The sequence below is a fragment of the Balaenoptera physalus genome (genome assembly GCF_965194825.1).
Source record: "Balaenoptera physalus genome assembly, chromosome: 4".
Classification (NCBI taxonomy): domain Eukaryota; kingdom Metazoa; phylum Chordata; class Mammalia; order Artiodactyla; family Balaenopteridae; genus Balaenoptera; species Balaenoptera physalus.
The window spans coordinates 119451144-119478465 of record NC_138891.1 but is presented as its reverse complement, the minus strand read 5'-3'; the positions used below and the strand labels follow the sequence as shown (position 1 = coordinate 119478465).

The following is a 27322-nucleotide window of genomic DNA, read 5'->3' as shown; positions in this document are numbered from 1 at the left end:
CAACATCATTAATCATTAGAGAAATGCAAATCAAAACTACAGTGAGATATCATCTCACACCAGTCAGAATGGCCATCATCAAAAACTCTACAAACAATGAATGCTGGAGAGGGTGTGGAGAAGAGGGAAGCCTCTTGCACTGTTGGTGGGAATATCAATTGATACAGCCACTATGGAGGACAGTACGGAGGTTCCTTAAAAAACTAAAAATAGAACTACCATACGACCCATCAATCCCACTACTGGCATATACCCTGAGAAAGCCATAATTCAAAAAGAGTCATGTACCACAATGTTCATTTCAGCTCTATACAATAGCCAAGACATGGCAGCAACCTAAGTGTCCATGGACAGATGAATGTATAAAGAAGATGTGGCACATATATACACTGGAATATTAGCCATAAAAAGAAACGAAATTGAATTATTTGTAGTGAGGTGGATGGACCTAGAGTCTGTCATACAGAGTGAAATGAATCAGAAGGAGAAAAATAAATACCGTAAGCTAACACATGTATATGGAATCTAAAAAAAAAAAGGTTCTAGTGAAACTAGGGCAGGACAGGAATCAAGATGCAGACATAGAGAATGGATTTGAGGAAATGGGGTGGCGAAGGGGGAAGGTGGGATGAAGTGAGAAAGTAGCATTGACATATATACACTACCAAATGTAAACTAGATAGCTAGTGGGAAGCAGCTGCATAGCACAGGGAGATCAGCTCGGTGTTTAGTGACCACCTAGAGGGGTGGGATAGGGAGGGTGGGAGGGAGACGCAAGAGGGAGGATATATGGGGATATATGTATATGTAAAGCTGATTCACTTTGTTATAAAGCAGAACCTAACACACCATTGTAAAGCATTATACTCCAATAAAGATGTTAAAAAAAAAATCTATCAGTTGCCAAATGTATATTAACCTAGCTAGTATGGGTGTATGTGCACCTGACTTTATTTCTCACCCAGAGAACTGGAAGATCTTCCCTTTGGATAACTTGTAGTCATATTGGACACAATATTTATTAAAAAAAATAAAGGTCATTAAAAGAAAGTAAGAAAGAGAAGCTACTCTTGAAAATCTACTCACTTTTGTCATTAGTCTGGCATTGGCAAACTGCCTAACTCCCAATGACTGCCACCAAGAGGGCCTATTCCAAATCTGATGGTCCCTTAATTCTAGGAAACTGATTCCTGTTGGAAAACCCACTCTCCTGGGATTCCCAGTCTTGTTCCTCTTTTGCCTCTCATGACCTGTGTGACATAGGGCAACTCTCTCAACTTCTTAGGTTCACCTCTAAAATGAAGCCTAGATAATTACTAACTTCTTCTAGATTCTGCCTTCTTCTTGCTTCTGGTTTCTCATTTCTTTACAAGTCCTGAGGGGATACTAGCAGTAGTCAGCATTCTAAAGGCAGGATTTGGTAATTATATCCACTGTGTAAGCAGAGGTTGGCTGTACTGAAACATATGCCCTAGTGCTGTTTAAAGCTGTATGCATCAAAGTGCTATTTTTCAAAACTTGAGATGATGTTTTCTGCACGCCTATGGATTCTAGATAGAATAGAAACACTAAAATATGATTACTTCAACACACATTTTACTTCAGCTTAAAGTCATTAAATGTTTACTATTTTCATTTATAAATAAACCAATATCCCACATAAATGACATTTATCCTTGTGTTATCCTTGTGTCAGTTTGATCTAAAAAGCTGTTTTGAGGGAAAGCTGTAGAATTGGGCAGATTACACAGTAGATATCCACTTACTGGAGAACTCAGAACCATCTCAGGAGCTTTCTGTGACAGTGCAGGCTGATTGTGATTTTTGTACATCCCTCTATTCCATTCAATGTTGGTTGTTTGCTGGCCAAATTTCAAATAGATGTTTAGGTTCAAACCAGGTCTCATTTAAGTTTGCTATGTCCCTAGGCAATTTAATTGTACTTTCACAGATTCAGGCTTTGTGTACTGAAATTTCAGACAATTATTTATATCATAATAGATCACTATGATGAAACAGTCTATGTTATAGGCAGGACACAGTGTACAGAACATTATATTAGGGAGAAGTACTCCTCACTGCTCATGACCATCACAAAAGAATTTAAAACAGGAATTAAATGGGCAGCACATATATAGAAAGAAGATAAGAAAGGATGAAACATTTTTTTCTCTTTTTATTTTCTATTGCTTTGAAATGAGTTCGACTTGAAGAATAAGTGAAAAATAACTGTGTATAAATTAACCAAAAGGCTTAGAGTTTTAGTAAATACATATCTGTCTTTCATAAACATCCTATGGATTAACAACATGGTCCTTTATTTTGTTCTGGTTTTGATTTTCTGGGAGGGATGTTTGCTGCATCTTTATGTTATCTTCAATCTGGGATTCTAATAAATTTGGGTGCATGAGGAGACACAATATGTCTCCATCCCAGCGTGTTCTGCTGACTGTGTATATTTGGCCCTTTGGGTGCACATGACACCTGAATGCAGACACACAGCTGAGAAGCAGCAAGCAGAGCAGACAATGTGCCACAGACAGGACTGGAGTCACTTCTGGGCACTCTTCATTCATGTGGCAGTGTGCAGGTTTTATGTTCATGTTCAATAACTCACATGCTGTTATGTAACTGCACATGTATGCTTTTGGGTGCATGTATGTACATGTATGTGTCTATCTGAAAAGGTAGTAAACTTGAAGAGGGAAGCAACTACGATTTCTATCTTTTTGTACAATTCCCTGACATTGGTACCTGGTATTGAAAAGGGATAGGGCAGGGATTTGTAGTCCCCCCCAGGCCCCCCCAGAAAGATTTAATTATTCATGGTGTGATTTTCCAATTCATGCCTCAAATTTTTCAGAGCTCCAACATCATCATTTATTCAACAGACATGTATTTAGTCTTTACTATGGGCCAATCACTGCCCTGGACACTAGGAATATTGCTGTGAACAAAATAGAAGCATATAAGGAGCATATACTTTAGTATAATATCACTAATAAAACATTATTTTCTCTGTCCCTATCTAAACATACTTCTAATATTCCTAAATCTCTAGCCAAATGTATTAAATACTTTATGATTAGTCAGTAATCACAGGATTCTGTGCTTGGTGCTCTTCATATTACAAATACAAAACATGGTCTTTATAATTAAGTATTTATAATCAAGTAATACACTGATTTGAAAAGATACATGTACTCAATGTTCATAGCAGCATTATTTATTATTGCCAAGATATAGAAGCAACCTAAGTGTCCAACAACAGATGAATGGGTAAAGAAGATGTGGTATATATACACAATGAAATATTACTCAGCCAAAAAAGAATGAAATTCTGCCATTTGCAACAATGTGGATGGACCTAATGGGTATTATGCTTAGTGAAATAAGTCAGACAGAGAAAGACAAATACTCTATAATAGATTTATTTTAACTGAGTAAAATAATCTTAAAGATTATATGGAAGACTAAACACTTTAATCAAGAATAGTATCATAAGGAAGATCAACAAAGGGAAACTTGCCTTTCCAGATATCAGATCATATACTTATGACACTGTAATAAAAATAATAGGAATTAATATAGGAATAAATGAATAGATCACAACAGAATAAAGAATCTAGTAATTGTCTCCACTATCAACAAAAATTTAATACAGTATTCTTAAATAATTATAGTAGTAATTCAATATAGTTGAAAGAAGACAAACTATTTAATAAATAATCCTGCAACACTCCATACCCTGTGGAAGATCATATAAAAATGGACCTTTCCTATACTATAAACACAAAATAATTCTAGACTTTAAAACCTTATGTAAATAAAATTAAACAGTTAAAATATTTCCAAAGAATATAGGATCATACATATACAGTCAGGGAAGAGAAATTCTTAGCTGAAAAGCCAGAAGCTATATAAGAAAAAAAATAGGCAAAACCATTTCCATTAAGATGTAAAATTCTGATAAAATTCTATTAGGAAAAAGTAATTAGAGAAAACATAGGTAGGAAGAAAAGACATTTGTAAACAGGTGACAAAGTATTATGTCTATAATATCCAAAATATTTTAAAAATTGACAAGAACAAGGTGTGTTATCAATAAAACCCTGGGTAGAGCACATGAGTACATAATTCACAGAAAGCAAATCCAAATAGTAATTACATGAAAATTCATGATGATTGAACTAACCAGTAGCCAGAAAAATAGTATGTAAATTACATTAAACTGGCAAAGGAGAGTAAGAATAGTGGTACAAGAAAACCTTGTACCACTATTCCTGGTCTTGAAGAATAGCGGTACAAGAAAACCCGTTGGAGGTAGAACTTCAAGTAGGACAATTGCTGTCATTTTTGCCTAGAAGGAGAGATTCTCAGAGACTTCAAAGGAACATGATTGGAAAAGTGGTGACAGAGATGTCTGAGGAAAACATATGGGAATGGAAATGCACTATGAAGATATTTGTGTCCCATGGGCAGGCATACTCACCAAGGAGACCCAGTGGGTAAGATGACCTATTCTGTGAATGCCAGTCCATCTCTTTCCCTATGTGGGTTCCCAATGGATGTGAAGAGAGTAAACATGGCGGTAGGGATGCTGGTTATGCATGGGCTCAGCAACTTGGACTCTCATTTACCAAGATCAATACGGCAACAGCCATTCTGAGTGCCTAATCTTCCAGCAGCAGAGGACAAAACTGAGTCTCCAGTATGGCACCAGTTCCAGACAATCAGCCAACCACCTGGGATTAAGTTGTTAATATAGGTACTCTTCCATCAGGGAAGGAGCTGTTCTTTGTTTACACTGAAGCAGACTTTCATTTTACAGCAAGTAAAATGTGACAAAAGGCTAACGCACTTAGAATTAATTAACTTTACCATGTTAACTGGTAAAATATTAAATGGACTTTTGATGATTCAGTTATGGCACCAGCTGGGTGACAGCACCCTGTGAGGGCTGGGCTAATGTTTTCCAGGATGTGTTGTGTGCTTCTTCTATGATGCCTTTCCCCCCCAAAAGGCAGGATTGATGGTTCCAGGAATCAAGGGTTGTAAATGTGAGTAGCTCCTTTTATTATTATGCCTAGTGATCCAATAGTGAATATATTTGCTTCTTGTACTCACAACTGTGGGTTCTGTTAGTTTTGTTCCCAGGGAAGGAATGCTTCCATGGGGACATAGAAATGGTTCCATTAAACTGGAAGCTGACATGCAAATTGGCCATTTTGAGCTCCTCATGATATCGAATCAATAGGCCAAAAGGGATTGACTCTCTTGGTGAGTGACTGATCATAATTATCAAAGGAAAATTGAGTTGCTATTATACAACGGAGATAAAGAAGACTATGTCTGAAATGCAGGAGATCTTCTGAGGGTCCTCTTACAATTTCATGTCCTATGATTAAAGTCAACAGAAAATTACAACCAAACCAGGCACAATGACTAAAGATCCAATCATTAAAGAATGAAAGTTTGACACACCCTGACAGACAAGGGAACACAACCACTGAAGTGCTTTCTGAGGGCAAAGGGGATACGGAACTGCCAAAGGAAGAAGCAAGTCATACATACCAGCTACAAGTATGAGTCCAGTGTAGAAATGAGGATTGTAATAATTATGAGTATTAATTCATTATTTTCATATTGATATTTCCTGTGTATATTGACCATTTTTCCTTCTCTCTTATTTTCCTATTATGTAACATAAATATTTTAAAATTGCAGCTTGATATCTCAGTGTCATCAGAAACTCTTCAGGGTCTAAGATTTTACCCTACTTGCATGCTAATAGTCTAGCTGGTTTCATAATTCCTGGCAGAAAACACAAGATGCTTGGATTAGAGACAAAAGACAGTTTTTTTCACTCACAGTAGTAACACTAGCCAGAATAACAGCCTTGTGCCAGCTCTTCAAGCCCCAATTTCTACAGGGTGATGTGATGAGAGATAAGTGTTGCTTGCTCATTGCATTACACACATATGGGAATGGAACACTGATATTAGGAATCCTGGATCTTATAAAAGGAGCTGTTGGTCAGCTTGATCATATTCCCCTCTGCAGAGAAACATTATCTTTCTTACTCTAGAATGCAATCTGCCTCTGGGAAGAGCGATACTTCTACCTTTACTATCCTAGAATATGGATATCTGTATCTTCCAAACATCCTTGAAAACACAGTCCAAAGAAATTAGCTGTTAAGTCCTTTGAAGACATGCACAAACATTTGAGACTTATGAAGAATCGTCTTCCCAAACTCAATATTTAAGTTATAGGATGACCAAAAGGCAAGAGGGGCTCAACTCAAAGAAGGAACATCATCTAAAGATGGATAAAGGTACTTGTGTCTTCTTCTTGGGAGAGGTTGCCATGTGATTAATTGTACAAGGGAGATTGCATCACATTTGCTAGAAGCATGATTTAAGTATTGTCTTTAAACGTTGAGTGTGGTTCAAAGAGGTACCTATATATGAGAACTGATCAAGAGGTTGATTGTGGTGCTTGTTGATTGTGTCAACTTAGGTTAAGTTGAAACTGAATTTCTCTAAATGTCCTTCTGCTATGGTCCTAGATCAGGGTGTCCCACAAGAGAAATTTGCATGGGATTTGGAAGGTGAAAGTGAGTCAGCGGGCTCTACTTTCTGAAAGTCAATGTAGGGCACCAGATCCGCTGCAGCTTTTTCATGTTGCTGTGAACTTGCTAGTTCATCTTGTTGATAACATAGCAGCCAGGCAGAGGAGCCCTCCAGATTCTACTGGATCTTCCACATCAGTATTTCCAAGTTTGGGAGCAAGTATGTTAACGGCTCTGTGGCAAAGTGTACCAGTTTTCCTGTGGGTCACCTGTGTCAGGTTAGAAGAAAATTAGGTGTGAGTTCCGGTTTAAATTCATGGGTTCCAGTTTACCTGACTGGGCTCCAGTTGACCCCCAATCTGTCCAGTTCAGCTTTCCTTCCTAACTGTTGACCCTGATAACCAGCAGTGATTTACACACAGCATCCGACACAGGTGACAAGCCTTTCCATGGACCTTCTCACCAGCTCCCATAGTTGTATAAAATCTAATCCTTATAATAAATTCCTTATTCCATGTGGTTCTACTTCTCTGATCAAACCCTAAGGGATTCAACTCCCAACTTTATTTTAAGCTGAATTCCTTAGGCATTATTTCTAATAATATTTCTATTACTTTGTAACATTAATTTAATTCTCTGTAATATTGTAGATTTTAATCTTAAATAGTTAGAACCATATTTCCATACTTATAAGCTATAAATAGAAGACATTAATCATATTCTGAAGAAATATCCCATGTTTTCTATTGCTCCAAACATAAGAGGAATACATAAATATTATTTCTCATAAGTAAATGAGAACTAGACCCTACTCAATAATAACTAATAAAAAAAAGAATATATTATTGTAGGAAACCTGGCTACACTGAAACACTAGAAAGCACTTGAATGTGTTGGATCATAGGAGAATAAAATAAGAGAAAAAAGAACAGGAAAGAGAAAAGAATACAGAATGAAGCAGCAAGGTAAGGAAGAAAAAATAATATTTCCCCAAATCTAGAATTGATTGCCTTCCATTCTCTAGGCAAGAAATACATGGAATATATATAGAGAGAAATCATTTTCTTTATTACTCATCTACTGCAATAAATGAATATGGATTTTTGGATAAAGTTTAGAGACCTACATTGTTGATCTATAAATTAGTCACCACCACTTTATTACCTCCTTTGCTGTCTAGAATTTTCTATGACTTGGCTAAGCCAAGGTCTTCTTCCCCTCATTTTTCTGATAGTAGCCATCTTATGCCATCATCAGCATTCTTTATCCTGACCAACTAAGAACCCTCTATTGTCCTCTACCAACTTATTCTACCTCACATCAAACATGGACAGGCATGCATGCACGCGCACACACTCACACACCCACAATTACATTCAGGGGGATTTTAAAGTTTATGGGAAATATAAAGCTATTAATGGAGTAGCAATTCACCTTTTCCTCTACTTTTAACACTTTCATATACTACTTTTAATATATTTTTCCCTAAATTTATATTTTAGTTTATGGAGTCTTTAGGGACAAGCTCTTCAAAAGAAAATTGCACAATTATCAAGGTTTGTATACTTCACTGACTCAGCCCAAAAGAGATGCCAATTTATGCCAGTTAAGATGAAGAACTTTGCAAAAATCACAAAGTCACAATGATTTTGGTCATAGTAGATCTGCTGAATGAGTCAATAAAACACAAAAGCAGGGCTTCTTTGTTCTCACCATTTATATAGAATCAATATGTTAAAAAAAGAAAAGCAACACCCACTCTAGATTTAAAGAGAAGAAATAACAAGAAGGGGATGGATGAGGAGAGTCAGAGTTAGAGGAACAGGGAAAACAGCCATGAGCAGTAAGACTACTAAATTGTCTTCATTTATTCATATATGTAAAATGCTTCATTCATCCTAAGTACCATCATGGGTTGAGGCTACTAATCAAAATAAAATTCATGCAAATATATGTACATGATTTGCAGATGAGCCATGGCCTCCAGGTTTTTGGAAATTTGCCAGTATTGTCCTTGATAAAGCAAAGTTTAGGCCCTTCCTAAGCTCTGAAATTGTCATTTCTTTGTTAGAAATGCAGAGTTCATAAACAGTGATGAAGGAAGAGAGTGAAATTGGAGTGAGGAATTTTAACCTAGTGACAATCTTTATAAGAAGAACATACCCAGGTTTTCCTTACACCGCAGGAGTTATGAGCTCTGGAATATTTAAATATTTCCAAATATAAAAGAATCACATTCAGCACAAAATCAGTATGAAGGAATATGTTATTCTTTCATAAACAGATTTTTAAATTGTAAGCAGATTGTGACTCTTTAAATTTCTGAGTATTAAAACAATTTTATAATTTAAAATTTATCTCATCAAATGTTCTATGGGATATTGTTAATTATAACTGGGTTATCTTCCTTTGTTCAAATGAGGGACAGACACTGCACAGCAATAATTGTATATTATTGGTTCCATATTGTTCCGGATTATTTGGTGATCTTGAAGGTGGACATGCTGTCCCTGAGAAATAGTGTCATGTATTTGTCAGGGTGAGTATTGGGTAAATAAGTAGGAATTAAGAGGGAATTAATAAAGTTTATAAAAATTCAATAAAATATTCATGAATATAGTGTACATTTTTCATTCAGCCATTCATTCATCCCACAAGTATTATTAAGGTATTGAAGTAAGGTGGTAGGAACATAATGACTCATGAGATACAATCCCTACCTTTAAAGTACCAAAAACCCAGTGGAAAAGATAGACAAGTAATCAAAGTATAGGTGCATGTAATTAAAGACATAACAGAAGAGCACTGGGTGCTGTAGCTTGTCAAAGAAAAGTGCAAACCATTTTACACAGATGGCATTTATTTTAAAAAATCTCCAAAGATGGCTACTATCGTTTTCTTCCTTCCTTGTAGACATTTGGTGTTCCTTCCTTCAAGAGGTGGAAGAGTGTCTTTCCCCTCCTGCATAAGTCAGGGTTCCCCAGAAAAACAGAATCAATAATACACACACACACACACACACACACAATCTCCTAAGATATTTATTTTAAAGACCATTTGAAGAATGTGACTTAAAGTCAACTTGAAGAATGAGAAAGAGCCAGTCTGACAAAGAGCAAAGAAATGAATGCTATAGACAAGGGTGTGGCAAGTGCAACGGACTTGGGTAGAAGAAGTTGGCAAGGTTAAAGCAGTGAAAGAATGTCAGTGTTTCCTGAGGAGAGTAACCCAAGAGAAGAGTGGGAAGATGAGGCAAGAGAGGAAGGAGAGGCTTGTTTATGCAATACTTTTTAGGATATGGGAAGGAATTTGGCTTTTATTCTTATGACTATTGTAAATATGGGAGTGTATTAGCTTTCTATAACTGCTGTAACAAATTACCACAAATTTAGTTCTTAAAACAATACACATTTATTATCTTAACAGTTCTTGAGGTCAGAAGTCTGAAATGGCTCTCAATGGGCTGAAATTAAGATATCAGCAGAGCTGTGATCCTTTCTGGAGTCTCTTTGGGGTACCTATTTCCTTGCCTTTTCCAGTCTCTAGAGGACACCTGCATTCCTTGGCTTACGGCTGCTTCCTCCACCTTCGAAGTCCACAGCATAGCATCTTCAAATCTCTCTCTGACTCTTCTTCCTCCCACTTTTGATTACGTTGAGCCCACTCAAACAATGCAGGAAAATCTCCTCATCTCAAGGTCAGCGGATTAGCAACCTTAATTCCACCTACAACCTGAATTCCCCTTTGTCAGATAACCTAACATATTCACAGGTTCTGGGGATTAGGATATGGACATCTTCGGGGGGCCATTATTCTTCCTGCAAAAAGATTGGCAAAGTGGGAGTCATCATGGAAGAAACGGCGGAGAAGTCAGACTGGGTTGATTTTCATATAACCAGAAATTGTACCCATATCTATATTTATGTATACAGACACATCCAACTACAATGAGAGACTAACATTTTACTAAAATAAATCATTTTTAAATATTGAAAATAAGAAATCCTCCTAGTTAATTCTGATTGCCTAGTAAAGGCTTTTGTAACCAAGTCATGCAAGGGAATCTAGCTTTCAACCAGGCTTACAGAATACTCATAGAAGCTGAATGTATAGTTCAAATTATTATTTGACCATCAAAAATTCTGATTGGATGACTTTGGGGTCAATTTTATTAAAAAAACAAAACTAGCAGTTCCTGGATTTTAGCGTTAACAACATCTTCTCTTGTTGGAAGCCTGTCTCTGGAAACAGGGATTTAAGAATGACTCCGCTACTCTGTTACCTTTGCAGAATAGGCTGATGAGAGAAAGCTCCAGCTTTTCAAAGCCTACCTCTAAATCATGAACCATATCTTCAAAATGATTGAAATTCTTTTTGAGAAATTTTGGTAGAAAGGGGGTGAGACCAGGGTCTCACTGTGGTCAGAATTCTTCTCCTAAGAGGCACATATTTGACCAAAAATGTCTGCTTTACAATTTTTGGATTCAATAGTATTAATTTTATTTACTGCTCTATAGAACTGCTTTATTTTGATAAGTGTAACAAGACTTGAGGATTGATAAATATTTAAAGACATCCTTGTTGTAATGTTCAACCTAGCTAGAGCCATGCAATTTTGAGGTGAGGGAATTTACTTCCATCTGTTAGCTTTGTAAAACCCATGGTGACATTTAAAAAAAAATCATATTTATTTGCTAGAAATAATTTTATTACTCCTGTTGGTTTATGAATTCCAAAAAGCGGAACCAAGAACCATTCCATTTGCCTCTGTCGGGTTTCACCTGCAGTACATTTAACTGTAGGGAAATTCTCCTTTGTTGAGTTCCTCAAGTTTGCTAATGTTCCTGATTTTCCAGGAAGTGATATTATTTACTATATATAAGGGTAGGACCTCATAAGTCATAGAATAGGTACAGATGAGTTTTTCAAAAGAATTTTGTGTGTGTTATTTCCACACTATCCTTTTAATTTAATTGTGGGCTTGCTATAACTAATTAACAAGATTTGTTTCTAAGTGTATTCTTTCTTACATATTTTGTTTATTTGATTCTATACTGGCGGGAAGTAGGTTGTAGTTATGCAAGTAACTACATTATACCATGAAAAGTAAAGAAGCTCAGTAAAAGCATTTGAATGCTATTGAACATTGTTCTAGACAGTTTTTCAGACAAAAACTACCAATATGCATTATTATTCTATATAATTATTATTCTTTACTTATAGGGTTACAATCTATAACAAGTTTGTGTGTGAAGTATCTTTCTTGAATTTTGAGTGGTCAGAACCAGTTACAATGAGAAAAGTGTTTTATTTCAGTTTGTACAAATTTATTTTACTAAAATTAAGAATCTTGGAAATTATTTTTAAATTGGTCTGGCAGAGCAACACAATGAAAATATCAAATGCTTGTCAGGGAGATAACCTTTTACAACTTTATCAAGATAGGGTAGCTGTTCACATGATTTGAGACACTGTCTCCAGTTCACAAGAGGTCTTTAAAAGACATCAATTTTTATAATTCAATTTAGTTTGACACATATGTTTATATCCTCATAACCTTAGATAATTTATGGAAATAGTAATAATTGATCTTCCCTATAAACCTAGCATAGGAAATTTAGCAAATTTTAAACAATGAGACTTGCCATAAAAAATTGTAACCAAGTAACATGCTTGCTGTGACAGAATGCAAAAATGGCCAGAGATTATTCTACCCCTTTATGCATCTTGCTCTTTGTAATGTGACTTTGCAGCTCTATCCATCAAGAGGTGGAATTCATTTTTCCACCTCTTGAATGTGGACTTGGTTATGTGACTTGCTTTGGGCAAAAATGGATATTATCAAAGGTAACATAAAATGAAGCCAGAGAAACACTGCACACTGAGAACTTCTCTTGCGACTCTTAGGTATTTTGCCATGACTGAATAAGTCCATGTTAATGTGCTGGATGATGAGAGACTCATGCCAAAATCATCCCCCCCCCTCAAAGTGATATCAAACCTACTGCCAGATATGTGAACTAGGCTATCTAAAAATTTCTAGCACCAGACTGCTAGACCAGAGAAGAAGAACCAGCAGGCAAACCACAGAATCATAAAAAATTATAAATGTTTATTGTTTAAAGCAAATTTTTAACACAGCAAAAGCTAATGATGTAAAAACTGGTATCTGAAAGAGAGTGTTGCCCACTTTAGGTTATGTTTCCATAACAATTTGCATATATATAATATTGGCTTTGGATTCAGGCTGTAGATGGAGGTTGAAAAACAATGAGGCAACTGTTAGTAGAGACTGAAAAAAATGGTAACCATGTTATGACACAGTAGAACATTTTGCAAAACTTTCATTTACAGGAACTTGGACAGAAGACCCTTTATAATAATACCTCTAAAAGTTCTAAGTTAAACGTAAGAGCGCTCAGCAAGACAAATAGGCTCCTAATAAACTTAAGGACATTTTTTTTTCTACAGCAGCTTGCCACATCCAAAGTAGAGAGAGCCCTGCCTTGAAAAAATGTGGTTGCAAACTTTAGGAGTAGAGAATTTTAGGACTCACGTGGAGTGGATGTGCATCAGATTCATAGGCAATCCATGAAGTTTTAAAGACCAATATACTGACAAAAGAACTGCCTTCTTGGATGAAAGGGGATTGCAATAGCTCAAAAAGAAGTTAGATTTCTGGGCTTCTAACATTCTGTGGATAGAAATCAGAATGAGAATCACAGACATTTCTTACCCAAAGAGATGAAAACCCTAGAGGTGGAGCCAAGAGACTCAGAGGATTGTGGACAAACAAATTACTCTCAGGGAGCAGAAATGGACTGTAATCAAGGAACATCCCCAGACCCAGAGTTGGGGAATCTTTTAACATGTGCCTGGATGGATTATAGAACTGGTTCAGACCAAGAACTTCTCTGTGCCTCCCATTCCTTTCCTTTTTGATTAGAAGCAACTATTGCAGTTCTCTTGCTCCCTTCTCACCCGATTAGGTTAATTGGCAGCAGATAACTTACGTTTTTAGTTCACAGTTGTCTGGATGAAGAGCAGCTGCACCCAGTGAGCCACATCTACATTTAGACAAGAAGCAGATCATGAGAACTTGAACTTCAAGCCAGATGCCATAAATGGCGTAACTGAATCAGACTTTTGGCATCTGGGAAGGGTGGGCATATGTTACACACAGTAAGAATAATTTGTGGCCAGAAGGTAGTCTGTGATAGATTGCAAAAATTGCTACAAATTTTCCATCTGTTTAGCATATCTCTTTGCATTCTGATTTTACAGCTCCTCCCATCAAGAGGTAAGTCTGTTTCTTGAATCTGGGCTTGGTCACGTGACTGGCTTTGGCCAATGACATACTAACAAATATGATACAAGCACAGACTCTAAAGGACTTGCGTACTGGAACTTGTTCCCATTTTCTGCACTTGGAACTCTGCAACTACGACCACATCAACAGTCCTAGCCTGTTGGATGATGATAGTCAAGTCGTCTCCATCACCACAGGTGACATTGAGCCAACTGCCTGAGGCCATCCTAGAGCATCCAGCTTCAGCTGAGATAGCCAGACAAGAGAAACTGCTCACCTAATCCATTATCTCATATAAAATAGTAAAAGTATTATTGTTTGAAGCCACTAAATTTTGAGGTGTTTTGTGATCCATTAAAAGCTAACTGATATACTGTATTCCTCACTGCAGTAAGATAGAAGATGCATAGTTCATTTAAGAAAAAGTCAATAAGCCAATGTAATTCATTGAAAGAGTTATTTTGATTAAAAGGGATAGTACACAAATGAGAATGCTTATAGTTCTTCCAGATTTATTTGTCAAATATGAACAAAGAAGCTTTCACTAGTTCATTTAATGACTGTTAATAGCTTAATGGTCATTTAAAAGTATTTTTTCATGTCTAGAAATCAACCTTTAGCATCACAGTTTGACTTTTCCTGAACATGCAGTGAAAGATTCTTTTTCTTTATGGGACAACACATTTAAAGCAAAAAAATTCAGTTTTTTTACTTATCTTCTTTAAACTTAAGAAATCATAATATAGTTTATTAATCCCTTCCTGAGGAAGGCAAAACTATACCAATTTGCTTTCTCAGGAAATATTTAACATGAATACAATGAAAGGATCTTATCAAATTTTGGTCAGGCTAGAGAACTTTTGTGTTGCCTCATGCCTCCGGAATATGCCATTTTTCCTAGTGTTGAACCTTGAATATTTATTTAGATTGGATTGGAGTGTATAAGCTAAGAAAGTGTGGGGTATGGAGTTTATCATTAAAGAATATTTCTACCTATTTTTTCCATATAAAAGAAAATTATAGACTTTTAAAGATTTCTTGAACAGTATAATTAACAGAAGGTCAGGAAGCTCCATCCAAACCAGAAGATCATTATCATTCCATTTACCTTCTTTATCAATATACTTTTCAGGCTCCTTCAAATAAATGTTGACATCAAAGCAAGGCCCTTTGTTCTCTAAGCCATGCCAAATCTGCTTCTATTTCTTTATTTGCACATCTTTCCATCCTTTTGACAATAGATCTACCTGTTTTATTAGGTATCCCTATAGTTGATGAAAATGAGAGTCTTATGATCTATAAACTTTTAAGGATATTTCCAAATGAAAATGACATTAGTGGGGCTTCCCTGGTGGCGCAGTGGTTGAGAATCTGCCTGCCAATGCAGGGGACACGGGTTCGAGCCCTGGTCTGGGAAGATCCCACATGCCGCGGAGCAAATGGGCCCGTGAGCCACGATTACTGAGCCTGCGCGTCTGGAGCCTGTGCTCCGCAACAAGACAGGCCGCGATAGTGAGAGGCACACGCACTGCGATGAGGAGTGGCCCCCGCTTGCCGCAACTAGAGAAAGCCCTCGCACAGAAACGAAGACCCAACACAGCCATAAATAAATAAAATTTTAAAAAAAATGACATTAGTAAAAAGAAGTAGAATTGCAGACCTTGGATTGTACGAAGCTAAGTCCCTTTCTTCTGTAAAACTGACAGAGGCTTTTCTGAGTCACAAGCAATGAAAAGTGATTGTGTTAGACAACTTAAGAAGGATTGATTACGGGAAGGGAGAGAAAGGTAGGAACCACAAATCATTTCCATGTTCCTGATGTTAGCAACTTAGAAGAAAGTTTTGCTGATATTAATGGGAAGGAAAATGAAGGAGGAAAAGATTTAAGGGAAGAGGAAAATGAAGAGTCAGTTCTGGATATATTACATTTTAAGAGCTTGTGATACATCCAAACAGAGACATCAGGTAGGGAAATGGATATATGAGTCTGGATCTCAGAAGAAATTTCAGGGCTGGATATATAAATTTGGGAGACAATAAAGCTAATGGAATAGATGAGATGACTCAGAGAGAGAGAGAGTTTAGGGAGAGACCACAATGAGGCTTAAAACTGAAGCCTAAGAAATCATTTGACATAAACTCACAGAAGGCCAAGTATTTGGATGCTTTTATATTTTTATTTAAGACACTGACATACTCAAAGGAATTCTACAGGAGGTGAGAAATATGTACTAGGATTAGTCAATAATGATGCGTTTATCACAACAGTAGAAGACCAGGAATGATTTACCTAAGCTGGAAAATAATTGAGTAAATTATGAACATCCTTATGATATTTCAATTGAGTGTAAAAATCTCATTGTAGTAGAATTTTTTGGCATGGAAAATTGTTGACAACATATTAATAAGAGGGAGAAATAGACTGTACATTCCTTATGTAGAATAAAATATTATTTGAAAATAAATATAAACATAATATAAAAAAAGACTAGAAGTACACGTAGAAATATTGAGTGGTTATTCCTTGGCACTGTGAATATAGATGTTTCTGTGTTTTTTTTCTTTGCTTTGTGGTAAAAGTTTACTGCATTGAGCACAACCATGCTTAAAAAAAGATTCTCTGAGAGTTAAAATAGAAAAGAATAATAATAGTAATAATAATAATACACCAAACGTTTGCAACGAAGGAGATGTAGGAGGAAATGTCTGTGAAAATGACATTAGAGTTTTTGAGTGCTTGATTTTTGCTAGGTACTATGCTATGCTAAGTGCTTTATGTGGACTATATCATGCAATTCTTATAAAAATCATGTAAGATGGTTGACTATTATTATTAGCTTTTTTAAAATTTTAAGAAAATTTTATTAAGACTATTTTTAAGAGCAGTTTTAGGTTCAGAGCAAACTTTGGGGGAAGGTAGAGATCTTCCATATACCTCCTGCCTCCATATCTGCATAACCTCCCCCATTATCCACATCCCCCGCAAGAGTGGTACATTTGTTGCTATTGACGAGCCTACACTTACACATCATAACCACCCAAAGTCCAGTTTACATTATGGTTCACTCTTGGTGTTGTTCATTCTATGAGTTTAGATAAATTTATAATGACATGTATCCAGCATTATGGTACCACACAGACTATTTTCACTGCCCCCTAAATACTCTGTGCTTCACCCATTCATCCCTCACTGCTCCCAACCCCCAGAAACCTCTGCTCTTTTTACTGTTTCTATAGTATTGCCTTTTCCAGAGTGTCACATATTTGGAATCATGCATTCTGTAGCCTTTTACTTCTTTCACTTAGTAATATGCATTTACAATGTCTCCATGTCTTTTCATGGCTTGATAGCTCATTTCTTTTTAGTACTGAATAATATTCCATTGTCCAGATGCATCACAGTTTGTTTATCCATTCACCTACTGAAGGACATCTTGGTTGCTTCCAAGTTTTGGCAATATGAGTAAAGATGCTCTACATCTGTGTGTAGGTTTTTGTGTGGGCATGGTTTCAACTACCAAGGAGCGTGACTGCTGGATCATATGGTAAGAGTATGCTTGGTTTTGTAAGACAGTACCAAACTGTCTTCCAAAGTGGCCATGCCACTTTGCATTCCTACCAGCTATTATTACCTTTTAACAGTTGAAAAACATGAAGATTAGAGAGTTTACATTACTTGACCAATATCACACAACAAAAAGTTAGAAGAGCTGGGATTTGTGCACAAACATGTTTAATTCCAGAGAGAGCGCTGCTCATATCCAGGACACACGTATAGTGGGAGTGAGAGTCTTCCACTTCCTGATGACTACCTCAGTGGTTGAAGGGAGTAGAGATTAATCATTTGTCTTCATTTCTCCAATAAAACAAGCTGTATCTACACCAGAGTCCAAATAAGCACCCACATAGAAATAATGCAATGTATCAATATTTACTTATAAACTTCTTTTTTTTAACCTGACTCCTAATTATAATGTCATATACAAAAATTTATTTGTGGGTATGGATTAACATGATAATGAAGACAGTTTTTGAGGACAATGAGAACGTAGACGTGACCTCAGAGATAGTCTGGTAATCTCATTTTGCAGATGGAAATGTTCAACTCAAAGTGAAAAATCTGGCCAATATAACATCAAAAATAGAAACGAGGTCTACAACATCCCAATCTGGGGCTCTTTTCTTCAACTGTTCTGTAAGTGTGATCTGGGAGTCCATGGGACCTTTGCAGGGATCCATAAGGCCAAAGTCTTTACACAGTAATACCCACATGTTATTAATATTTGCCTTGCTTACTCTCATTCCCTCACTAGCTTACAGTAGTTTTCCAGAAGCTGCACTGTCTATGACTTCAGAACAGATTGAAGGCAAAAGCAGATATGCAAATATAGCCAATTAAGCCAGTCAATAAAAATATTTATAAAAATGTGAAACAATGCCATTCTTCTCAATTATATATATATATTTTTGGAAAATAGCACACTTTTTCATAAAAATGTATTGTTTATGTTAACATGCAATCTGTTTATTATTTATATTTTAGTGAATTAAGCATTTCCAAAGTTTCTCAGTTTTAATTTCTAATAGAGTAAATAATAATAGGTATAATCTACATAAATGTACTTGGCATCCTCAGTAATTTTTAATAAATTAAAGGGGTCTTAAGGTCAAAAGTTTGACAACTGCTGTATTAGAGAACATTTACTTAAAATATTTTTAAGCACTGTGCTTACTAGGAAAACGGTATTACTTTAATATATATTGCATTTAAGTGTTTCACGTGTTTATATATTCTAAGATTTTTTTCCTTAAACTTTTTATATTTGTGACCAAAAAAAGACCTTCATATTGTAGTGAAATTTACCTTGTATCTACAAATTCCATATTGCAATGTTTAATCATGCTATACAATGATTAAATTAAATCTTACATAAATGTATCCTCTTCTTATTTTCCTACAAAATATTTCAGCACAGAAAGCAATTTTATAACCTAAGTTAGATTACTTCTCATCTTTATTACTAATTTAAATCATATTTCTTGAAGTTAAAGAAGCATATTGTTTCAGGAAAATTAGATGCTTTCCCTTGGTATTATGGCATGCTTAAAATATATGCTAATATTGCAGTGAGAATCATTATTGGGTTTTTCTATATAGTGCTGAAAGGAAAAACAATTAAAACTGCTTTAGAGTATCAATAATTCATGAGGGAAAAGTCTATCCCTGCTAGACTATATCTTAAAAAAAATCCTAGTAAGACAAGAGAGAGCCTCATGAGTCTTTCCCAGGAGAGAAGCCCTTCCTTTTATGAGGTAGTTCATTTCAAGCTTCCCATGGGCTTCTAAAATAGCTATATGTCTTCCTATTCTTAATTTGTCTTCTCCATGAGTTAAAAGTAGAAATGAAGCTTTAACAAGAAGCCACTTGTAAAAGTAAATGAATGAATGAATGTCTAGGGAATACCTTCTGCATCTTTTTGATTACCCAGCATAGCACCTAGCATGATGCCCTCTACGTTAAAAGAGCCAGTAGACAGTGTTTAGACATTCCATCCCCACCTATGTTTTAGATTTCCATCCCTCCAGCTCTGCTTCTTAAATCTCCCACTTGCTTGAAACCTGGGGTTTCCTAAATGATTTCCAGGCCTGCTGTCATATCCGATTTTTAATAGGAATCTCTAAAGTGAACTATAATTTGAAAATACGTAATCGAGGACACTGTGGGATTCTCAGCTTTAGGCAATATGTTCTGTTGGGTAAAAGAAAGCTCTGGCAAACAGCAGACCCAGATTCTTTCACCAGCTGCGCTCCCGACTTGTTCTATAATTTCAATCAAGTCACTCTGGCAACCATTGTCTGTCTATTTCAGTAGTGGAATCTACAGAAGTCCTAGACTGCCTGACTCCCTAACAATGATCATGTGAGGATTAATGAGATAAAGGCTGTAGAAATATTTCGTTCCCTTGGGGAAAAACACTCTGAAAATAAAGGTATTAGAGAAAATCTCTGGATATGGCTTTCAAGAACTCAGATTCCCAAGTCTCATGTTGTATGCATGTTTTCTGGCAATTAGATCATTATTGCTTTTTCTCCTGTAATAAAAACAATACCAAAAAGCAATCTCCTTTTGAAATAGAGCAAAGAAAGAAGATTTTTCTTCTGTTTCTTTCATTTACAGTGTATTTTCTGAATATAAGCGTACTGCGTTATAGTGCAAGTTGGCAGTTTTACCCTCAAATACACTCACATCTGTTGACTGGACCTCAGTTTTACACACCCAATTGCACATTGTTTAATTGCCCATCTCTGCCAGTAGCATAAATATATATTTATATTAGTAAGCTCTTGTATATGTTTTACATGTATATATACATGTATTGACTCTGCTTTTATTGAGTTCTTGGGCTGCATATTTTTTAAAACATGGTTCTGTCTGTGCTTTTTAACAGAAATAAACCCCCTCAAGCTTTCTGTTTAAAATCATGCCCACAGGCATAGACTGAGAGGCATGCCTGCTATGATTTCACCTTCCCATACTTCAAAAGAATGTGTGCATGTTTGCGTTTGGGGAATGGATGAGGTAGGGAAAGGAGGTTAGGAAGAAAATCCTTTGTGAATGTAAAATATTCCCAGTGTATTCTTCAGCATCTAAATATCTGAATTCAATTCTTTCACATGGTTCTTCAGTTTAAAATGTTGGGCTTTGACTATTTTATCGTGGCCTAATTTCATATTATCCCATCACCAAATACCCTCGGAACAGTTTTTCTTTTGCATCAATCTCTCAAAAAATGGATAAATTGCTCTAAATTCCACATTAAAGCTAACAAAAGCTTTTGAAGAAGTTACAAAGTATTGAAAAATAAGATTTAGCATGAAAATGCCTTCCGAGTAAACCACAAAAATGCCCTCTGTGATTGTCTGTGATGAGGGAACCTGCTGGCCACATGGTAATGATGTGAGGAATTCCAACAGCTCCCTCTGAGATAATTGCTTCAGTAGAGTTCATACTCTACTCAATTCATCCAGTGAAAAATCCTAAATAAAATGTCACTGGAAAATAAAATCTCTACACATGGATGTCTGCTGCTTAACAGCACAGAGACCTACTACTCTGGAGACTTGTCAGTTTTGAAATCTAAAGTAATGCATTATCCTACAGGGCCTGGTCTATGCCAGCTAAAACAGATGTAGCATATTTGTTTCTGGAGTGTGCTCTGCTGGGGAAAAATACCTCTTTTTTTTTTTTTCCTGTCTCATTTAGAGACTGAAGGTTATGAAAATAAAACTTGCTTTTGGATTGTGATTTATGCTACATTTCAATATTGGACAAATGTGCGTGACTGCTTTACAGGTGCCTGAAAATAGAGTATTAACACAGGATCATTGTCACAATTCATATTGTGGTATTAGTACTTTCTGCTATTGCAAAGTGGCATTGTTTTAATATAAGAGGACATAATAAAAACATAACATAGTCAAGAAAGAATTAACCATATATGGCAAACATTCAACTTATCACTAATGTCCTAGCCAGAAAACAAACCCTAAACACCAAAGTAACTGTGAAATTCACATTTGTTCATAGACTGTGAAATGAAATTCATTGCTAATATTCTAAAGCTTTTAGAGTAGTTTTAAAAACACTCCAAAACTGAATAATGGTTACATCCTTTATGTAAATTAATGTCCCCGTCCCCCAAAAAAGAAAAACCTGCATAAGTCGAAGAATACATATTAAAGTCTATCCCCTAAAACAAATCAGAACTAAATCATACACACTTAGATAGAATTTAAATTCTTTAAAATTTTCATGTTAATTTCATTGATAGGGTATATTAGATCTTTTTCTTTTTATTGGAGTAAAATTGCTTTACAATGTTGAGTTACTTTCTGCTGTACAATGAAGTGAATTAGCTATATGTATCCCTTCCCTCTTGGCCTCCCTCCCCACCTTCCACCCCTGCATCTAGGTCATCACAGAGCACTGAGCTGAGCTCCCTGTGCTATACAGCAGGTTCCCACTAGCTATCTATTTTACACATGGTAGTGTATTTATGTCAAACCTAATCTCCCAATTCATCCCACCCTCCCCCTCCCCTCTGTGTCCACATGTCTGTTCTCTATGTCTACGTCTCTATTCCTGCCCTACAAATACATTCATCTGTACCATTTTTCTAGACTCCACATATATGCGTTAATAGACGATATTTGTTTTCCTCTTTCTGGCTTACTTCACTCTGTATGACAGACTTTAGGTCCATCCACATGTTACAAATGGCCCTATTTCATTCCTTTTTATGCCCGAGTAATATTCCATTGTATATATGTACCACATCTTCTTTACCCATTCATCTATCATTGGACATTTAGGTTGTTTCCAAGTCCTGGCTATTGTAAATAGTGCTGCAATGAACATTGGGGTACATGTGTCCTTTTGAATTATGGTTTTCCCAGGGTATATTATATCTAAAAGCTGATGTAAGTTTGAGATTAATTTTCCCTTCTTGTTAGAAAATCTATCAGTTACTCATTTTACATACAAAATCTTCTTAACTTATGTGATCTACTCTTTCTTGCTTCAATGATAGAAATAAATCAGTGCTGAGAGGGAGGCATTCTAATGGAAACAATGCAAGAGTGTCAAAAAATAATGTGATTTATCTCAGAGGAAGTAAAAACCAGGGAAATACTATTCTAGAAGCCTAAAAAGAAAGTGAGTCATATTCTCCCAGAGTTTATACTGGGCCATGGTGGTTAGACAAGCAACCTTGGAAGTTACTGGCTACTGTAACACCACATGACCTCTTACTAGATAATGTGTTACAGTAAAATAAATAGTAATCTTAGAATCAAAAAAGCTTTTTTTTTTTTTAATTTCAAAGATGGACATCTATGTCTTGACTTCTTTTCTTATTTTAAGGGGAAAACTTGCACTTGCTCTCTGGGTTTCCCATTTTCTTCTGAAAGGTACTTCTTAGTATACTTCTGATGAAGTTGACTCTTGCTGAGGAAAAAGAAACAGTGTCGCAGAATTTAAATTGCATTTTCAGGAAGAAAAGAGGGAAGAGCTCAGCTGTTGGCTGTCCACACCCTACCCTACATCCAGGATGTACTCTTGTATTACAGGGTGTGGACAGCTGACTGCTGAGTGCTTCCCTCTTCAATATCAAAAAAACAAACAATCAAATTAAACAATGGGCGGAAGACCTAAATAGACATTTCACCAAGGAAGACATACAGGTGGCCAAGAGGCACATGAAAAGATGCTCAACATCACTAATTAGTAGAGAAATGCGAATCAAAACTACAATGAGGTATCACCTCGCGCTGGTCAGAATGGCCATTATCAAAAAAATCTAGAAACAATAAATGCTGGAAAGAGTGTGGTGAAAAGGAAATCCTCCTGCACTGTTGGTGGGAATGTAAATTGATACAGCCACTATGGAGAAGAGTATGGAGGTTCCTTGAAAAACTAAAAATAGAACTACCATACGACCCAGCAATCCTACTACTGGGCATATACCCTGAGAAAACCAAATTCAAAAAGAGTCACGTACCACAATGTTCATTTCAGCACTATTTACAATAGCCAGAACATGGAACCAACCTAAATGTCCAACGATAGATGAATGGATAAAGAAGATGTGGCACATATATACAATGGAATATTACTCAGCCATAGAAAGAAAAGAAATTCAGTTATTTGTAGTGAGGCGGATGGACCTAGAGTCTGTCATACAGAGTGAAGTAAGTCAGAAAGAAAAACAAATACCATATGCTAACGCATATATATGGAATCTAAAAAAAAAAAAGGTATGATGAACCTAGTTGCAGGGTAGGAATCAAGATATAGACGTAGAGAATGGACTTGAGGACACAGTGTGGGAGGCAGAAGCTGGGGCGAAGTGAGAGTAGCATTGACATACATACACTACCGAATGTAAAATAGTTAGCTAGTGGGAAGCAGCAGCATAGTACAGGAAGATCGGCTCGGTGCTTTGCGATGACCTAGAGGGGTGGGATAGGGAGGATGGGAGGGAGGCTCAAGAGGGAGGGGATATGGGGACATATGTATGCATATGGCTGATTCACTTTGGTGTATAACAGAAACTAACACAGTATTGTGAAGCAATTATACTCCAATAAAGATCTATTAAAAAAAAAAGAAAGAGTACATCCTAAGAGCATCCCCTCAAATTGCCTTGTGATCAGTAGGAGGAGTAAGGGCTTATGACCCTGGGAAAATAGAGGGGAAGGTGAACTTGGTAATCATAAGTTAGCAAAGATCAAGCAGACAATTTTAGAATGTTCATAACATTTGTCCAGTAAAGATGAAGTGAAGGAACTCAGAGTTATGTGCAGTGATGCCCTATATTGGAGAGGCTGATTTATAGAAAGCTATTTCATAAGTTCAAGTGCTTTAAATATGGCAGTACATCAAAACGTAATATACTAGAAGCTATTGGTGCCACTTCTGGATCTCCAAGAATTTTTCTTACTGGCTGCTGCAGGAACTGCTGCTTAGATATAGGATTGGAGCCACCTTGCTCCCAACCTTAGGCATCCAGGTGACTATTGTCGGGATATATAAGCCCTCCTCTCTTACCTAATGAGCACATTTTTCCTGGGAACATTCCCATGAGAAATAACTTGCACAGGAATTCCCATTATAGGAACTGCTTCCATGGCACCCTCTCTAAGACACATATACCAAAATTGGCAAAGTTCTCAATGTACTAAGTGAAGGAAGAGTTTTCCAACTTCATAGTCCTTTGCAACCCAACCACACAATGTGAGAGCTGGCAATGACCATATAATCCATTTACTGTTAAGTAAATTTAGGAAACTAAGGTCCCAAAGTGACTTGTACAAAGTCACTCAGAAATTTAGCGAAAGGGTCAGGACTAGGACTCCAAATCCCTAACTACCAGTCTGGTGCTTATTTCACTTCAATATCACAAGAGTGTTTTTGAAATGTATTCCCTTTTCGTGACTTACAATTCACAAAATTATTTGCAGAATCGCTGTTTTCGCATCTTGCTGTGAAAACTGTCCTTCTCTAATGAAAGACTCAAGCATGTCAGCTCAATAATAAAAAAGTATTCTGACTTAAAATGGGGAAGATCAGACGTGGGCCACTTTTGTAATAATCAAAATACAATTAATTAATTAATTAATTAATTAAAAAAAATAAAACCTAACATTCACTGAAGTCTTACTATGAACTAGGTCCTCTGCCAGTTGTGTTACATGTATTATTCCATGGTATACTTAGAACAGCCTAATGTGGCAGGTACTATTATAATCTCCTGTTTAGTGGTGGGGAAACAAGGCTCAGAGATGAAAATGTATATGTAGCTTTTTGTATTAAAGTCAGGATCAAAGCCAGATCTGATTTACCCATCCTTGTCTTCATAATCTCCAGGTTGCATAATCTCTGTAGGCTCCCAGAAGAACATCGTGCAACAGAGGAGTCTCGGTGATCCCTAGAACACCCCCTTTTACCTTCTGTCCTTAATGGCAATTGTGTGATGAGATTAACCAAGGAAAGCATGGCAAGCAACTGAAAAAAAGGGTCTTTATTTGGATGAACACATTCAAGAGAACAATTTGCACCTTTCTTAAAGTAAAACTAATGCATATTATTTCTGCCCTGATCAATAAGTAATATTATTGTACTTATTGATTTATTATTCTATCAGGGAAATAATCAGTTGATGAATATTTCAGAACCATAATAGTTGCATTATACTGCAACAGGCTAGAATGTCAGCCCCTGTCTTGGAATATCCCAGGATGGTAGCCAATTTTAATTGGTAGCTATGTGTGACTTTATAAACCTTCCTGACTGACAATGCAAACCTAAGTCCCTACTACAAAATATGACATTATCTGAGTAATGGGTAATGGGGGCTATGGGTTGTAAAAGCAATCATTTACCATGGTTCCACCAGGAGGGCCTCATCTCAGAGTGGCCACTGACTCTGAAATAGTGAAATAGTTTGATCATTGGATTTGGTTTGCTCTAATTGGAATACCAATTCATATTTTGTGACCGGTTTTTAACAGGGATTCATTTCATGAACAGAATAGCAATATACATTCTTTTTTATTTTAAATTAATAATTAAATTAATAAACGTCATGCAATTTGTATTTATAAATTATGTATAAATAAACCATTTTAAACTCACTCTGATGGAAAATTCAAGGTTAAATGTTTATAGTCCAGAATTCTGCATTTTTCGGTCCCAGTTTTAACTCAGTACGTTATGATCTACCACAATCTATGAATATCTGCATTTCTTTTTCCCCAAGTAAGTCTTAATAGTTTATACCTTATAACTATCTAAAAATTCTAGAGGGAAAGATACCAAAAGCATCTTTTATTATTATTTTTAAAAACTAGTAATAGAAACTCCATCCTGCCATGAGTTGTTACAGTTGATTGACAGTTTGGCCTGTTTTCACAGAGTGTCCTGCATGTGTCCTGTGGATGGTCCCCATGCTCATCCCAACACCCCAGTACGATTATACTCACTTCCATGCATCTGCTCTTATACTGGGGAAAGGGAAGGCAGGAAAGTTCAAAGGACAATCCCTGGGATGACAGTCTAGCAAAAATAAAGATATCAAAAAGTTTTGATAGTTGCTTGAAGATTAGCAAACTAGAAAAAATAAAAGTAACAATATCATTCTCAAAGGTCATTGATAGTTAATTTGTGTCAGGTAGTGTAGAAAGAAAAATTGGGAGAGTGAATTCTGAGGGAAAATATATCTAACCCATGGCATCTGTACTGACCACTGTTTGAGAATCGGTTGGTTCTAGAGCAACTATTATAAGATGGCTCAAGATCATTTTTACAGGAATCGTGTTCCATGATAAATTCACCTTTGCTGAATGTCAATGTCAGCCAGCCACCCAGGATAAACATTTACTATGAAAACATCCTGTCAACCACCATATGTACTATTCAACCTCGACACAGCCAGGTCTCCAATTTATTTGCACCATTTGTATAGAATTAGTTTACATTTTGCCAACTCCAATCTAATTGTAGACATTTTAAGAAATCTTCACTCAGGAGGTTTTAACTGTAGTATGCTAGAAAGGGTGCTCTTAACTGATAATTAGGAGATCTGGATTTTGTTCCCCATTTTGACACAGCTAACCATCCCTTTGGGGCAAATCACTTAAACTCTCAAAGCTTCAACTTCCTCACCTGTAAAATAGGTTGGCTGAAATGATTACTCGTTATGGCCTGCCATTCTGTGATGAAGATACCAATCTGAGAGCTTTTACTTCCATAGCAATTGGATTGTAGCAGCCCTGGCTCTATGAAACCGGAAAGAATGAAAAGAGGCCTAGAAGAAAATTAAAGAGCTGAAAGGACTTTCTACCCTAAGGGCTTTCTACCCTAACCAAAGTGTTAGTTT

The 27322-nt window shown here is 36.3% G+C and overlaps 1 protein-coding gene across 6 annotated transcripts in view; it reads left to right on the top strand.

The window, feature by feature from the left end:
• Positions 1–27322, top strand: part of LOC309660083 (uncharacterized protein) — a gene marked incomplete at its 5' end in the record, with an annotated part of 664039 nt that overhangs the window by 454088 nt on the left and 182629 nt on the right. The window contains one exon of one of the 6 annotated variants that reach the window (XM_082460622.1): positions 4365–27231. The exons of the other annotated variants lie outside the window; for them this stretch is intronic. Coding sequence (XP_082316748.1) covers positions 4365–4512 — 148 coding nt within the window. The 3' untranslated portion in view covers positions 4513–27231. Of the gene's footprint in view, positions 1–4364; positions 27232–27322 lie in introns of those variants that run through there. 6 annotated transcript variants of the gene reach the window in all.